The sequence below is a fragment of the Acanthochromis polyacanthus genome, chromosome 18 (genome assembly GCF_021347895.1).
Source record: "Acanthochromis polyacanthus isolate Apoly-LR-REF ecotype Palm Island chromosome 18, KAUST_Apoly_ChrSc, whole genome shotgun sequence".
Classification (NCBI taxonomy): Eukaryota; Metazoa; Chordata; class Actinopteri; family Pomacentridae; genus Acanthochromis; species Acanthochromis polyacanthus.
The window spans coordinates 8553516-8571283 of NC_067130.1; the positions used below are offsets into that span (position 1 = coordinate 8553516).

General features: G+C 40.7%; 1 protein-coding gene across 1 annotated transcript in view; it reads right to left on the minus strand.

Annotated features, from left to right (window-relative positions):
* strbp (spermatid perinuclear RNA binding protein) overlaps positions 1-17768 on the minus strand; it is an 89049-nt gene that overhangs the window by 20444 nt on the left and 50837 nt on the right. The window contains 4 exon segments of the mRNA XM_051938461.1: positions 34-310; positions 3032-3200; positions 6669-6934; positions 16641-16819. Coding sequence (XP_051794421.1) covers positions 34-310; positions 3032-3200; positions 6669-6934; positions 16641-16643 — 715 coding nt within the window. The 5' untranslated portion in view covers positions 16644-16819.

Genomic DNA, 17768 nt, shown 5'->3' on the forward strand with positions numbered 1-17768 from the left:
AGAAAACTGCAGCTTTCCGGTGAGTTTTCCTACCTTGACCATTTTTCTTTTCCTGCTCCTCCTCTTCTTCCTCCACCTCCTCCTCTTGCTCCTGTTCCTCTCCTTCCTCCCCATTCTCCAGCATCGCCCCTTCCTCCTCCTCTTCCTCCTCCTCCTCCTCCTCTTCTTCCTCTTCTTCATCCTCGTCTTCCCTCATGGCCGGTGAGGTGAGGGTAATCTTCAGTGTGAGTTTAGGCTCTGTTGTAGTTTGTACCAAGATGGCCGCCTCGGGCAAGGAGCTTGTGACCTCATATTTCTCTTCTGTCAGCTTCTGTCGTGTGTCAACAGACATAACTGGATAGTTAGAAGCCAAGGTCACAACATGACTCGGTATAGATGAAGAGACAAAATAAATCTGAGCCTTCTGTAGCCTCCAGATGCTGCAACAGCATCAGTAGGTGTGACAGAAGAAATACGAAGTAAAAATGTGTACGAGAAAAAGTAAAAGAAACAGATTGGCCTTGCAGATGACACGTCTCCTGTTATTTCTTAACCACAGGACTGAAACTATATTTTTAAATGGGAGAAATGCACAGGAAACATTTCTCACAGTACAGGAAAATTAGAATTTTTTCAATTAATTAAAGTATTAAAATCTAATTAGATCCAATAGTGAAAACCCAAAGTGGATAGGGACTGTCAAATCATCAAATAACCTTTATATAAAAATCTCATGAGGAGCTGTGAAATGAATCTGTGGAAGACAAAGAGACCGAAGATCATTTGATGTTGAGATGAAAGCTGGTACAGACTCTAATCCTCTGAGTTTTACAGACATTGTAGCGATCATGCGTTTATATGTCTACCTCTATTATGCTTAAGAGTTGCACATCCATTTATGAAACCTGTATATATGCGGTGCTTCATTCAGCCTTCATTCTGAAGAAATCAATTACTGCCGACCTCTGTGGTCAGGACTGAGGCAAACCGACGATAATGAATTCATGTCGGCATATGCAGCGGCCGCAATTGTTACTCGATACACATGTCTATGTAATCGACAAACAAATGAACACACTATAACTCTCATTACACACAGAGACTCATATAAATTCATGAATAACTACAAATATTGAATAAGAGGATGCAAACTAAGACACGGAGCTCATGCAGTGATAGATTGCAAGTGTATGTCCTTTCTGTTAGACCTGCTCATGCTCATCCAGTTCAGGTGTTTGATATTTGAGTCTGCCTGTAAAGTCCCACTATGGGGATGAAGCGCTTACAAAAGGGTAAAAACTTCCCCTATCAATTTTATTTAGTTATTTTAAGTTAGACTAACTGTTAAGGCTCTGGTCAAGTTCTGGTGAAGATAAAAGCTGGACTGAAGGGGTGATGCCAGTATCGTTACTAATGCTGATGCTTGGAGAGTAAGAAATTCAGACGTTGATCAATCAGCCAATATAACGACAAAACTCAGCTCCGCACCACTGCACTCTGCTACATGTGCTGCAGACAATGCTGAGAGTTTTGACACTCATACTAATTAGAGTCAGAGCTTTTATGCTATACTGTATAATGTTAATATTTCTAAATCAGCTCAGGCATATTTTTTTTCTGCAATATGCTCTGAACAAAAAAACAAACAAACATGCAAACAAAAAAATATATGCCGATAACGATATGTTAGTGACAGGTCAATATTATCATCCAACTAATATATTTGTCAGGCCCTAGTGGAGATTACAGTGAGGGTTGAGGTTGTGTATTCATTATGCTTATGGTTGCAGGAAGCCTCTAGGTTACTAATGTAAGTGTCATGTCCTCTTAAGCGACAAAAACAAGTGTGTCTGTGGTTTCTGCGTACTTTCCAGACGCTGTTTAAGTGAGCAGCAGGTCGCAGAGGGCCCATCTACATCCCATTTGGCTCTGATGAGAAAATCAAAATCTCTGGTCACTGGGCCGAGACGTGAGATTACCTCCCTGCCCACAAACACCCACAGGAGACACACACATGCACTTTTTTCCCGCTCACAATACATAACTGTGAGCAGCGATGAGGCACAGGGGGTGAATTTATTCATTGAGTAATTTCTGCACTAGCCAGCTGTGTTGGAAAATGCTTCCTACAATTTGTAGTAAGTGCTAAATGTTTTACTTAGATCTTTAGTCATTACAAAACTTCTCCTGGCTGCAACAACTCACTTCAAAACAAACTAACGAAAGGACTTACAAGGGGTACAAACCCCGGAGGCTAAATAGAGACTAAAAAAGTTGAAAGTTTCGATCATAAACACAACAAACAAGTACAAGGGTCAAAGTCACAGCATTTACAAAAGGAGATGAAATGTGTCCTGTGTACTTTAGCCTACAGTTTGTGTGCTTCTCTGTTCGCACTGCAGGGGCCTGTCAGTGTGTTCAGTATCTCATGTGCGTATAAATGTCAGGATCGTCACTTCTGTGCCATGACTCGTCAATGAGGAAACGTGACACTGACATACTGACGAGAGTATTAATCACACATGCGTCACACATACTAAAACACCACTTAGCCTCTCACTTGACGATATTGCTGGCTCTTGCCTCCTTACACAGTTTCTGCACACTCATAACACAGTAAGTGCTGGAAAATTCAAGCAGAAACACTCAGGAAACGTGGAAGATTATTCAAATAGCTTAACTTCTAACATAAGAGAGGTCTGTGCAATAAAAATAGTACTTCCCTGGATTAAAAACGTGGCAGATTGCGATGTCACTGAAGGTTTAATGCAAGGCTAAGACGCAAATGTGTGTGTATAGCCCCTTTCAGACACGCGCTCCTTTCCCCTCATTATCGTAGTTATGTCTGAATAAAGCCACAGGGAGCATTCAACATAAAAGTGATCTGAATGACAGACTGCTGCTCACTTTACCAGACTGATGAAGCCAGCAATATTACGTGTCGCATGTCTGAAAAGGGCTTATGTCAGCGGCATGTTTGTGCGCAAGTGTGTAAGAGGAAACACGTGAGAGGCATCATATGTGACCGTATTCAAGCCTGTGCGTCTCTAACCTCAATCTGTGTGGGTAAATTGTGACAGACAGTGTCCAGCAGTGTCTGTGTGGGTTTGTCTCTGCACATCAACACCAGCTCCAGGTCCATGTCGCCTTTGATCAGGAGTCCTTTGGCCACCAGGCCGATCCTCATCACTCCACACAGCACGCCGCCGCTGCTGGATTCCCTGTTTTTGAAGAAAGACACGCAACACATAATTATGCCTCTTCTGTTGTTTTTTAATGGAAATACATACACATTCTAATGTACATCTGGAAACCTCCAAAGGTACCATTTTTCTAATGGACCCTTTAGGGAATTAACAAAATATTATAAAAGAGAAAAATGACAACGATAAGGATTGAAAGAAGAAATGTATTGTCACATTATCAAAACTCCTATTACACACTTAATCCTACAATTATCCCACAATTTTGTGTCATATCTAATAAATAAAATCACACTTCAGGCACTAGGACCAATAAAAAAAAATAGAGTTCCCATCTTCTTTTGCTCGGCATAATACCCACAATTCCTGCAAACAATCTTTGGAGAGTAGCTGCATGATTAAAAGATTAAAATACAAGGTTCCACTTGACACTGCAAAATAAGATCAGACAAGGCAATTCAAGACTTTAATGAGAAGTAGTGAACCATTAATAAAAAGATTCATAAAGATAGCCAACCATGGAGACTATGCTCAGGGATTTTCAAGTGGTGGAGTTCCTTTCCTGTTGCGCAACAAAAGCTCTTTCTGTTTTTCTCTTTTCGTCCTTTTTCTGACTGTTTAAATACATGAAATGAAAGCTATTGATCTGAACGGCCTATTTGTAGGGCGAAAAATGCTCTAACAACTGGTCAGTTACACAGTGCTGCAGGTTTATCGACAGACAACAAATGTACAATCAATTAGGTCATTTATCAAACAAGTGTAGCTCTTGCTTCTAAAATGTTTTTTTAATCCCCTTTCCTTTAATATTGTAACTACTCAGAAATGTGACACCTTATAAAGTCTCCTTCATTTTCTTGTCAAGACTTAGATGAGAGGAAGTCTGTGCTAGAAAACTGGAGACATCAAGGTTACAAGCGAACACTAGGAAGTCATTTCTCCCAGCCAAGAAATAGCATTAAACTAACTGGCTGGATTTTTAATGTCTTAGTTTAAATATAAATAAAACAAGAGTTGTGTTTTTTCTAAAGGATGCTACAAACGTCTTTTATGACATCGCGCTTGGACTATTGTAACTATCTGTAGGTCTGCATTGGCCAGCTGGATCTCAACCGGCTGCAGCTTGGTCAGACTGCAGCAACTCATCTCCTAACCGGGTCAAAGAAACACGAGTACATTACGCCAGTGCTTTCCTCATTTCACTAGCTTCCGGTTAGATACAGGCTTGATTTTAAGATTTTTTCATTTGCTTTTAAGTCTCTGAATGGAGTGGCCCCAGAATATTTATCTGACCTTCTTAAGGTTCATCAACCCTCCAGAGCCCTGAGGTCAGCTGACCAGATGGTCCTGGATGTTCCTCGATCCCTCATGAAAACCAGAGGAGATGAAGCCTTTGCAGTTGTGGCTCCCCTGCTGTTGAACACATTGCCCCTCTCTGTGTGGTCTGCGAATAGCCTCTCTATTTTTAAAACACATCTTAAGACCCGTAGCTCACCCTGGTCTTTGGCTGAGCAGAGTTACCTTTAACGCATATTTTACTGTCTTGTTGTTTTGCTTTTATTGTTTTCGTGTTGTTGATGATTTATTTTTACTGTAAAGCACTTTGGTTGGCCATGGGCCTTTTAAAAGCGCTATATTAATAAATCTGACATTGACATTTACCGGGCTTTGCAAAAGTTCTGTTACATTTGGAAAATGCAAGCAAAATGAACACAAAGATTTTTGGTGCAATAAGATAATTTTTTATTTTCAAAATATTTCAATATATGTGTTAATGATAATATTAATCAGAAATGTGGCCATCCAAAAGTTTTATCTCATTGCGCCAAAACATTTTTGTGTTCATTTTCGTGAATGTCTCAACAAAGTGTAACAGAACTTTTGCAAAGCCCGGTACATGGATATTCTCACGAATATCTTGGCATGACACGGAACCCAAACGTGAACTTTAAAAATGTGCAAAAAATGGTTAAAATCCCAAAGTACAACTTAGGGAATTTTATACGTAATTAAAATGGTCTCACTCTAGAAGCCACCAAGATATCCATGTATGCAATGATCGTTTAACGTACGTAGTACTGCACTGCATGTCGTTAGCAGACTGGTGAAACAGTCATACAACCTCTTGAGTCCTTATATAAATAAACTATAAAAACCTTACACACAAAGCTGACACACTGTCGGGTAAAAGAGAAATACACTTTACTGAGCTTTGCAGTGGGTGAGAGGAGGGTGTTAGCCAAGCTCCCATCCATCATGGACAACACCTTTCACCCCCTGCATGAGACCGTGGGGACCTTAAGCAGCTCTTTCAGCAAGAGGCTGCTACGTCCGCAATGCAAGAAGCAACGCTACCGCAGGTCCTTTGTTCCTTGTGCAGTCCGACTGTTCATCATGCTTTGTGTCATTGCAGTAACATATTCTAACAGCTTTTTTTTCTCTTCACAGCCTTTCAGGTGCAGCAATCTACATCATCTAACACTGTCTTCGCCTTACAGCTCTCCCATTCAACTATATAGTCAACAACATCGCTTAATCACTTCATCATTTCTTCCTGCCACAGTTCTTCTAGTTTGCAACAGCATCATCTAACACTGTTTTCTTCCCCCTATAAGTCTTCCGCTGCCACATAATCCCCTAACAGTTTTGATTTCCCTTATAGCTGTTCCAGTCATCGCTTAACACTATTTTACTCTTCACAGCTCTTCTTAAACAATCAAAGTTTGCTCCCATAACAACACAACAACTCAGTGTAAATCTGTGTTCTCTCTGTACAGCACAGCAACATATAACATTGTTCTCTTACAGCTCTTCTCCAAACCTGCACATATGTAAATTCATCAAGTCATATGTCTACATATCCATATGTAAACTCACCACATCATAGCTCTACGTATACATATATAAATTCATCATGCCTGAAATACTGTCGTTATGAGACTTTTATTATTATTTCTTGATTTTTTTTAGTCCTTTTCTCCTTTTGTAATTTCTTGTCTTGCTTCTTTCATTCCTTATCTGTATCCAGCTGCTGAAATATGTGAATTTCCTCAGTGAGGGATCAATAAAGTTCATCTTATTTTATCTTATTGGCAACTTGCTTGTGAAATTTTTAATGGTTTGGCCTCTTCTCCGTTATGTGGCTTTGCGTGCACTTCCTCGGTATATTAGATTCTCAAGGTTTTGTCCTATATTAAATTGCAACGTCTCATTTTGCTGTACCACATTTGGACGATCAGCGCTGACAGTTATCGTGTTGTTTTTGTTCTGAACTGCCAAGGGATTGCAGATGGTGACATTTATGTTTGAGCTCTTAATCAAGACAAGTTAATTCGTGAGTTTTAGAAGAAAATATATTCAACCAAATGTTGATGTACTACATTAAACAAAAAAGAGATTAATTTATAAGAAAAAAGAGAATTACCAATGACCAAATCATGAAAATTCCTATTAGCTGAAGGCCAAGCATGCATCATTTCCGCCTACCTGTAGCACTCGTTGGACTCCTCGGTTTCATCACTGGGCTCATCACCAGGGTCGTCCTCCTCTGTGCTGTCTGCTGGTTGGCTGTCAAACTGGTTGTGGACGTCGCCGCTGCTGCTCTGATCCAGCCAATCGGAGACGTGTTTGAGGGCGCACTCCACAGTGGACACCAGCGTCTGAACCGCTTCTAGCTCGTGAGAGGAGGGGTAGATGGTGGAGTGCTTCGCCATCACGTGGCGGTCATCGTTACTAAATGAGCGGAAGGACCTCTGAAACGGCAAACAGGAAACAACAAAGGGAAAGAATTAAAACTTAACATATTCTGATTAAAATTCACAGGAATCACTGAGACATAGGGATGCACTCGTGCCTGTAAACAAACAATACACATAAGCACATTCTTCTAACGTTTATCTGCAGCAAGGGCGCAACTGGAGAGAGGTTTTCAATAACAGATTGAGCTTTAATCCATCAAATCAAGGCTTTGGATTCCCTGTTGAGTGCTGATTTTTCTTCACAATACAACCAAAATTAAAAGGAACACACACTCACACACTCATTCACACAAGGACTAATGCAAAAAAGCAAAAAAAAAAGAAGCACTCTGCCACTCAGTGCTTCACCGAGCGTGTGTGCTATTTGAGTGTAGGAGTATGTGTTGCTTTCCTGCAGGCAGACCGTGTATCTCTTTTATGGGATTACAATCAATTCTTAACTCAGTGACAGTTCCGACATAATGTCACTGACCCTGACACGCGTGCACATGTACACACAGCTATCAGGAATTCATCGCACCGCCGTCCTCATATCCTCTTCACCTGTCCTAATTCAATCAGACATTTTGGCCTTGGGAATTTATGTCAGCTCTTCAGTCTTTCTCATTCGCTCCTTCCTACACTCTCGGAGGCGTAAGGAGGAAAATCGTAGAGGAAGGACGTCGGGTGCAAGGCATCAGACGGAGGGAGAGCACAGAGGAGAGTAAATGAGATAAAATAGAATGAATGTGCCATGGAAGCCAAGAAGGCAGAGAACAGATAACAGAAAAGGTGGGCTATGGGACTAGTACAGAATCTTGAAAAGGGAAAAAGGACAAAAATGGTTTTGGGAGTGTAGGCTGAACTCAAAGATGAACGGAAAGATAAAGACGTGAAGCAAGAGGAGCAGGTGTAACTGAGGCGTCTGTGATTTACATCCTGCAGTTAATACCGCCCAGCTGGGTCCCAGAGCTTATGGGCATTCATATGAAAAGCCTTTTTAGATTGCATGTCAGCTGTTTACATTATTTCAGATGTCTTGACGTTTCAGTGGGTGGTAGTTTACGAGGCTAAATGGAAAATGGAAAAGACTGTGTTGTGTTTGAGAATATTTTAGCATCTGACTGTTGCTTAACTTAACATAATTACATTAATAGCTCACTACAATCTATTAACAAAGCATAACATTTGCTGCAATACATGTGATATAAATTCTCGAGGGGCAACTGTACAATTAATAACTGAAATACTCGCAGAGTAGCTAATTAATATCTGTCATAATGTATTATTTCAAATCAGTCCCTCTGTGCTTTAATAGTTAACAGTCATCACTTCTATCGTGCTCTCGTGTTGAATTGTGCTTTCTCAGGTTTTATTGTATTTCTGTCTTTCCATCTTTTTAGTAGTATAAGGACAATTCATCTAAAAAAAACAAGTATGACAAGCACTACTTTGTAACCTGAATCTGGAGGACGGGGCTCATTTTTAAACAGCAGGGGTTATCACATTATGCTGGGGAAGCCTGAGGTGCACAAGGAGGGTGCTCTCAACAAGCTGCAAAGTAGACCTGCTTATCTCCAAAACCCACATTTCCCTTTATTCACTACACACATCTGCTCAAAGAGAATCACACACCAGGCATCACAACAACACACAAACGCACACACACAGGGGCTCACACACAGAGCAGAGATGACCTTTTCTGAGTAATATGGATAGTGGAGCTATAGTGCTACTATCACTCTACTTGAAATCCAAGGACCACCTGCACACACACACACGTTTCCATCACTTCAGAGGACATTGCATTGACTTAAATTCATTTTCTGGAGATGCACCTATAACAATAACCACTGCCTGACACTAACCTTAAACCAAGTCTTCACTCTAAAGTTTACTGATTGGTCATGAGGACTTGCTTTTTGACCCCAAAAAGGGAGGCTACTCCCCACAATCTGGCTGTGTAAACTAATTCATGTCTCCACAGCATGAGTAATGCAAGTACACACACACACACACACACACACACACACACACACAAACATGCGCAAGGACACACACACACACACTTCATCCTAATTGAACTGGTGACATTCTCTTTCACTAGCGAGATAAAGCCATTACTAGAATGGAGAACAAGCTCTGCACAATAACTGCAGCCTCGCAGCCTGTGTAGCTCAGTATGTAGAGTGTCGCAAGAACATTTGGCAGGGTTACACACTCTATTCCCACTGAGACTCAACTGTGATTCTCCAACACTTTGGCCGGGCAAACCGGAATGACGCAGAGCCAATATAGACACCTCAAAAGGATAAGCTAGTCTATAAAAATCTATAAAATTATTATTTTTATTTTAAAAATTTAGATTACCAAACGTGGTCTCATTTGACATTTTCAGGATTTCAATTAGTTGGTGTGCCTTTTTTTTCTTATCGTTCTTATTCTTATCTTATCTTCATTAGTGTTACGAGACATCAGTAAAAAAAATATTAGGCAACGTATAATCCAGGGCCAAAAATGTCATAACTGCTTGAATGAATCGACAATTTTTACTAATTTAAAATGGATTATCTTTGAGTTTTTGATTGCTGGTTGACTGAAACTAATTTGTGCCTCATTAAAAAAATAATGGTAAGCTTCATTAAAATAACAAAGTACATGCCCTCTTTACAGACAAAAATGTGTTAATTGTGGCTTAAGTAAAAAGCTATTGCGTAAAAAATGTAACTGTGAGTGTAACCCTGTGCATCTTCTGCTTGTGTGTATGTGTGTTCTTGGAGCAGTGTTTAACAGGGCAATAGTTGCAGATTTTATGAGCTGTTGCTAATGGGAGCTTCTGCAGCCATAAACCACATTACGAGGAGAGTGCCTATGTATCCATGTATGCGAGTCGGCACTACTCGACCGTGGGGGAGTTGTTGCCCAGCTGCTCTGATCACCATGTAAATCAGAGCAGTTAAGGAGGGCCCACTGACAAGAATCGACCCCCCCAGGCCAGCGTCTGCTGTGATGATGCTGAGACATTTAGACAAGTGACATGATCAGTAAGCTGCTGTGGTAAAGATAAGATTTGGTGCAGGATTTCACAGTTTCACAGCCGGTTTGAGAGAAAAATGGGGCGAAAACTTGACGGCACCTCTTAAAACAATGTTTCTCAGGCTTAATGAAACAATTTACTTTATGATCAACATTATTTTACACTCTTTATTACTGTGCTCACCTTGACCGCCACATAACTTGGAGGTCAATTGCGCAATATTTTCCCTTGTGCTGTACAAATGTGAGAGTGACAGGATAATAAATCATAAATGATTACATCACAAGGACTGCGAACAATCCCCAGCATCTAAATTAGATTGTGTCCAATTTCAGCAGGTTGACCCAAAGCTGAACCACGGAAGTGGAAATTTACCTGAGGCGTTTTGCAGGACGGAGGTTAATGTTGCTGTGTCCCATACGGTGTTGTGGTATTATAGTCGAATGGAGCAATAAAATAAACACAGCAACATCGCAAAATATGTAACCTAATTTTATTTTGTTTTATTTTAAACTGAAATCACAATTTGAAGCAATGCAAGTAGAAAAGGCTGCAGTTTAGAATATGCGCTACGCAGCCTGTTTGACGCAGGGTTTAAAGTGTCACGTCAGTGGTTTTACAAATATTCATGCTGTCCTCCTTGTGTGACAGTCGAGCTTTTTATGGGGTCTCATATGGTAATGAGCTACCACACAGTAAATACTTAATTGGAGCCTGAATTTAAATAATCACGTCACAAATCTAACCGCAATCACAACATCTGTCAGAAAAATACTAGTTGAATATTTTCTACAAAACGTTCAGCCCTATAACAAGGTCTTGATCCCACAATTTGTAAACAATATTTAAACCACATATTTAACACTTTTCTGGAGAGAAAACTCAGAGCGTCCACACAAAGTGTTAGCAACACTCTTACAAATAAGACTGACCAGCCTGGAGTGATTAAAACTTGCACGATCATATTAATGCTCTTGTCCATTGCTGCCAGACTTTTTTTTTTTTAGCAAAGTGCAATGTTAAGTAAAATGTTGTCATTGAAAGACGGCCGAATGAATAAAAATAATACAGGAGCAGAATTATTCTTCAGCATGTCTCCCAAAACTGAGCTTACCTATTTTATTAGCCGACACATTTACTTTTAATAAAAAACATATTCACATTATGCATCTACTAGGCCAGGGGTCGGCAACCTTTAACACTCAAAGAGCCATTTCGACCCGTTACTCAAAGAAAGGAAAAACCGGGAGGCGCAAAATCCTTATGGCATTTAAAATGAAGACAACACTGCATATATCGCTTTTTTACCTCTATGCCCTTGTTAATCAGTCGTGATTAATTAATTACAAATCCTCTACTTAGATAGATTCATTTTTTTAATTGTGTCCTTCCACTAATATTTATCTTACCTGGTTAATGTCATTTTTGCTCCTGGACCTCATATGTTACATAATGTTAGCTGGAAATCAATAATTTGCGAATGTCTATTTAACTTGTAAAATCTATTTATCTATTTATCTTAAGCTAATAACTTTTCTCCGGTAAGTCGCTGCCCTATTTTCCAAGACGACGCTCCTCTGACTCTCTGACCTGCTGCCTGGATGCTGGACGTGTTCTTATGAGTAACATGTATTACCCTATCAAAGAGTAGATACTGAGCAAGACAATCATCCATAGTTTACCTTAGTACTGATGAGTACCCGACACAATGCAGGACTCTGCTGTGAAGGCGGAGACGTGCGATGGTGGAGTATTTGTGACAATAAAAAAAGAAAGAAATTTGAAGGAGCGACGGCTAGGATTTAGGAATGGTGGCCCGCCGCTGCTGAATGAATGTAGAGCAAACACTGGGATCCGAAGATCAACAGGACTCCAAATGAATACCCGCAGGCGGTGAGACTGACGGCTGGGACGCATATTTTGACACACAAAAAATTAAGACGTTTTATTTTGATGTTACAAGATCACCATAATCTTCAAATTTAGAATTAAATTTTAAAAATTAACAATCTAAAATAAAATAAATTTTAATTAAATAGCCTGCTGATTATTTATTTTCCAAAGTAACAGGGAGCCATAACAGAGGGCTGACCCTGACCCTGACCCTGACCCCTGTACTAGGCCGTCTCTTTTTTTAACTTTCCAAAAGCACGTACTGAATTCTGGTTTGTGTATGCTGTTAGCAGTTTATATTTTTGAGTGAAATGTGACAGTGGAAAAATAGCTTTTGTGTACCTTTGTACTATTACTAGTTAAGTATGAGGTGAAGTTTATGTTTGTGCACTGTGGAATAAAAACCTATACGCGAACCAGCATTTTGCAACTGTAGCGTACAAAATCAGGTGAGAAGGTAGAATTTCACACTTTGGGCATACATTGAACATCTACAGCTCCACACCAAAGAAAATTATTCGACCGAATATCGGACTTTCAAAATGTGATAACTTTGGGAAGAGCCAAATGTCTGAGGAAGTAACAAACATTGACAGTCTTCCACCAGAACCAGAAACAGAAATGTACATATTTATTTGTTAAATCCCATCTCTCTAAAAGCCACCAGCACTCACCATGCATTATGTGTACATATACCTTCATATGCCATTGTTGCATAGTCCTTTTAGATCGCACACTTACCAATTACACTCCATTTCACGCTCCAGTGAAGCCAACCAGCTGGCAGGCCCATGTTACATAACCACTTTACACAGCATTTACAACTTACTGTACGCTAACTAATGTACACACACACACACACACAGATAACAAGGGAGGGCACTTATCATGGTAAAAATCTAACAAATTTGCTAATACGCAAACCACACGGGAAAGTCATGGATGAAATATGCATGTAAAACCCATGCAATCGAATTATACCGTGTCTTCTGCACCGACACACGCGAACACAACCATTACTTCCATCCATCACCTCTCGTTCTGCTCCCAATGCCCTGCAGTAAAACCACTTCAGTTCAAGGTGTTCTGGTCAGACACGCACCCTGTCAGGAGCAGCTACTTCACTTTAGAATCAACGCGATCCCATCACTTTCCTCCTCATTGCGCTGCCGGTCTCTTCCAGGCTTCTCCTGTCTCATCATGTCTCTCTGTAGCCATCTGCTTTAAATTACACGACCCAATGCCAAGGACAAGACTTGCCGGAGCGATATCAGCTGTGATTGGAGGGATTCTCCAAACATGTCTTTGCCAGGGAGGCGTCTATTGCCTATTATTTTAGAGCACCATTTAAGAGCATTGCCCTGTATGTGCATGTGTGCTAAGACGGTGGTCCAGATGAAGTGTTTGTGTGCTTTTACTTTTAATAAGTCATGTGCCTGAAGTGCCAGCTGAGTGCTTAGATGACAGCACACAATAAAAGATATTGTGGAGAGAGAATATGTGACGAGGGAGAAAAGAGGATGTGGAATAAGGCTCTGAAAGTGAACAAACACGGGAAACAAAGGCGAAAAGCAGAAGAAGGAGAAAGAGGGTGATAACTGGAAAACTTGATTTTAATATTTTTATCCAGCTGCGGTAGAAACAAGGCTTTGTTTGTCCTGAAGCTGACAACACAGGCCAGAACAGCTTCATAGCAAAACTCTGCTAAAACCCAGAAAAACAAATCACCACCTATAAACATCAGGCGAAACAAATTCACAAGTAATGCTTGAGAAAATGTCACACCTCCTTAACACAACATGAAACCACAAACACTTGAAGGAGAAAATAAAACTCCCAAAACTTCAAAAATCCATCACCAAATAAGCTGGGGGGTGATGGGACGAGCTAAACTGAAAAAAAAACACAACTCAATGCCTTCTCTGCAACATCCAAAAGCCTAGGGGAGATTGCATTAAAAATTCATCCCGTGATTTATCTGCACTCTGCTTGGCAGGCCGGCCCGCCACACTCCACTATCCTGTTTTATTGTGCACTCCCTCGCTGTCTTTCAAATTACCACGAGCACGCAGCCACACGATAGCAGCGCGCACATACATCAGAATACATAAACAAAATCACACTGTGGCTGCAGCAAAACACCAAATAGGCTGTCCAAATCAAGCCTCTCAAGCATCCCGATAAACACGAGATAAAATGGGACACAGAACAAAACATAAAACCTCACACAGGGAAATATATAGAGCATGCCATCGATATTCCCAGACTGTCTTGTTTCGGCTGGGATGACATTCATCTAAAGCCTGCTGTAATCAGTCAAGCTTATAAAGCAGCCTCCCCAAACTACAGCCTACTTTGCACCAAAGGACAGGATTTTTTTCTTTTATCAGTGTCCTTTGCTCCTGGTAATGTGTCGGCATGGTCTAAAAGGTTTATTGCCTTCCTCTAAAATATTATGACTCGGCTTCTGAAAGCAGAGGAGCCGACACTGAACTGTTGTGGGCATGCTTATACGCTGCTAAGTAGTGGCATGTCTACATAAGGAAAAACACCACAATATCATATTTAAACATGAAATGAACATAAAGTGATGCCATGTGGAAAACAGAAAAATGAAAACGTTGTTGTGTTTCAATAAAGTTCTGAAAATCAACTAAAATGCATATTTTTACTTCTAGACTCGTATTTTTGGAAGATTTTTGAACCCCAAAATCAGACAGCAGGTTTCTAAAGTAGGTTTTGTTTTTTTCTTAAATTATTAAAATTACACAATTTGTCAGAGCAAGATGCTGTAAAAACAGGAATAATTGACCCATTTTCTGGGTCTTGGAGCAAATTATGGACTTTTTGAATTGAGTTAAAGTGGTCTATGTTTATACAGAACACAAACATGGAAATAATTTTAATGTAATTAATAAAATACCTATAATAAGTTGCATCACCATTTTATCCCCAGTTTTGGTAAAATGTTTAGCCATGTAGAAAAATGATGTGCATTTTCATTCCAGGTTTGTTGAACTATTGTTAACTATTAATTATTTGAATAATCAAAGGACTTTAATTGAACTTCAATTGTTCATATTTTTTGTTTTATAGCATCATAAATTTGTTAAACTGCACAAAAGATATTGTTGAGTTGTCTCTACTATTATCCATGGTTGTTCTGTTTCCATAGGGATGCAGGACTTGTTATTACAGTGGAAAATGAGCCCACAATGAGTAAAAATGTGACAGGAGGGAAACAACACACTGCGTGCCTCAGTTTGGCTATGCGTTCTTTTAACTGTGGAGCTCGCAGTGCTTCATATTCAGTGTAAAAAGCAAAACTGAAACCACACCGACTTTGTGCCACTACTGCAGTGATGACACATACAAGGACCCAGCTGTAGAACAAGATACAAAAGAATCAATCCAAAATGTGAGTATGTGCATGTGTGGGTGCGAAAAAATGAATGAAGAAGCAGACAAAAAATGTGGGCATATGTATTCATTAAATGCAGAAACCTCAGTGAAAAGTCAATGAAAAGAAGCTGCTTGGCGTATTATGCGGTTTGCATGGTGCCACCCTAGCCAAGGTCAGTATTTGCTGCATCACCATAACTCAAGATTAATCACAGCAGCGTGCCTGCAGCACGGGCATGCACTGGTCTTGTTACCCTTGGTTATTTATGAGCTCAGCCATGTGCCCTCTTCTGCAATGTCCAACCTCAGCACCTTCAGTAACATCTTGTTTTCTTTCGATCTCTCTCGATCATTTATTGCTCACCTCTCCAGCCTCTTTTCCATTTTTCTTCCAATTCTTTCATTCTTCCATCCTCCCCTACAAACCACTCTTCCACTTACTTCCTTTTTCTGCTCATTTTTCCTCCTTCCTCCACTTGTTCTACTTTTTAGTAATTCATCTTCTGCTCTGCTCCCCCCTCGGGGAACAGCTCCCACTGTCACAGGCCAAGACCATTAATCAATCCCTCGTCTCGCTCTTGCTCTACCTCTACCTCTCTTAGCTCCTAACATCCCCTCTCTACCCCACTTCTCTTTCTGCTTTCGACATCTTTTCTGCTTTTCATCTCTCATGTTTCTGTCCATCACTTATGTTTTTATGGTCTTATCAGATCCCACTTGTCATTCTCTCCTTTCTCTGGTCTGTTTGATCTTTTGAGCCATCCTCTCCTCCTCCTAGCAGCAGCTCTCCTGACGGCATCTTCTTCCTCCTCTACCAGGCCTCTTGTGCTTATGTAAGGAACAAACCTCATTTCTACCCTCATTCAGCATGTCAGCAAATGACTGCGCACTGGTATAAAAATGCAGACCAATGACAACCTCTCATAAATCCTTGTTATTTAACGTGTCAAATAGCATAAATCACAACAGGAATATAAAGTTATTACATAGAGAACAAATCCACACAGTCACAAGAAAATGTAGCGAACAGCAAACAGTAATTAAACAGTTCTTTTTTCTCTTCCTGTTAATCACCACTCTCCTTCATTTCAACCTCCAAGTCTGTCTTCTTCTTCTGTTTCCTTTCATTGTTCTCCGTTTTCTTGACTTCCTCCATCTCCTCCATTCTCCCCAAAACACAAAGCTATACACTCCTGTCTGCACTAGCTCTTATCAAGTATCTATCTCTCTGTCTTTGACCCACACTCTCTGTTGTCATGTCTAGAACGAGTTATCAGATTGAACTCTTACACCCCATAGTCTGGAGGCTGCTTCCTTGCTGTTCTGTGGTTAATCCACTATCACAACCACACAAACATCCAGTACCTACAAACAGAGAGTGTACATTACCATGCCTGCAGGAGGAGTGGTCACTTGTTTCCTTCCTGCTGACGCCCACTTCTGGAGTTGCCGGGCGCGTAGTGGGGTGCAAAAAAAAGGTTACCGGTCAGGAAGTTGATGTCACTTCGTTTCCGCTCCTCATGTGCTCCTTTGTCACTCTGGCCACCACTTTACAAGAGGTTGTTCTTCTAGGTGATAGAGAAACAGAGAGAGGGGAAAGATGGATGAGCATTTGATGAGCACTTCACCAGCTACAGGAAGATGTGAAAAAGGACAAATGCAAGCTTGTTTCTTCTATACCTGATTGTAAACACAGAGGAAGAAACGTGGGGAAGCATTTATTATAGCAAGAAATCATATAAGCAGGAGGAAACGTTGGCTTTTCGACTTTGCAACGGTGCTTGAACTAATCATGTACGACTTTCAGTTTTGACAGAAAAAAGTTCAGAATCTGGAATTCACTCAAAATCACTTTACTCCACGTCTCCTTTGAAAAATTGCCAAAATTAAACCATTTGCACCAATCAGATCCTGTCAATGCAAAATATACTGACTTTTTCGCTGCAAGGTAACGACAAAGGGCAGACAGGAGAAATATGAGGAATGTGGAAAGAAATTTTTAAAAAAGCATGTGGTCAACTATTTATTGCATGTAGAGTCACCATTTTTTTCACTATGGTTAACACCTGTGGACAACTGGAAAAATTTTGTTTAGGGCTGCAGCTAACGAAGCCTCGAGTAATCGTCTGAGCACGATACGTCATCAAAAGCGGAAGTGAGTGCGCAATGCAACAGAAATCACCGTTCGACCGGAGCGCGGAACACGGACGGACATCGGCGCTGCATCGTGCATGTATTATGTATGCACGATGCAGCGCGGACATCCGCATTTAGATACAGCTGTATAGTAAACGCTGACATCCGCGCTTACGATAGATCGTGGATGTCCGCGCTGCATCGTGCATACATATATGCACGATGCAGCGCCGATGTCCGTCCGTGTTCCGCGCTCCGGTCGGACGGGGATTTCTGTTGCATTGCGCGCTCACTTCCGCTTTTGATGACGTATCGTGCTCAGACGATTACTCGAGGCTTCGTTAGCTGCAGCCCTAATTTTGTTTGTGTTGATTCCAGATT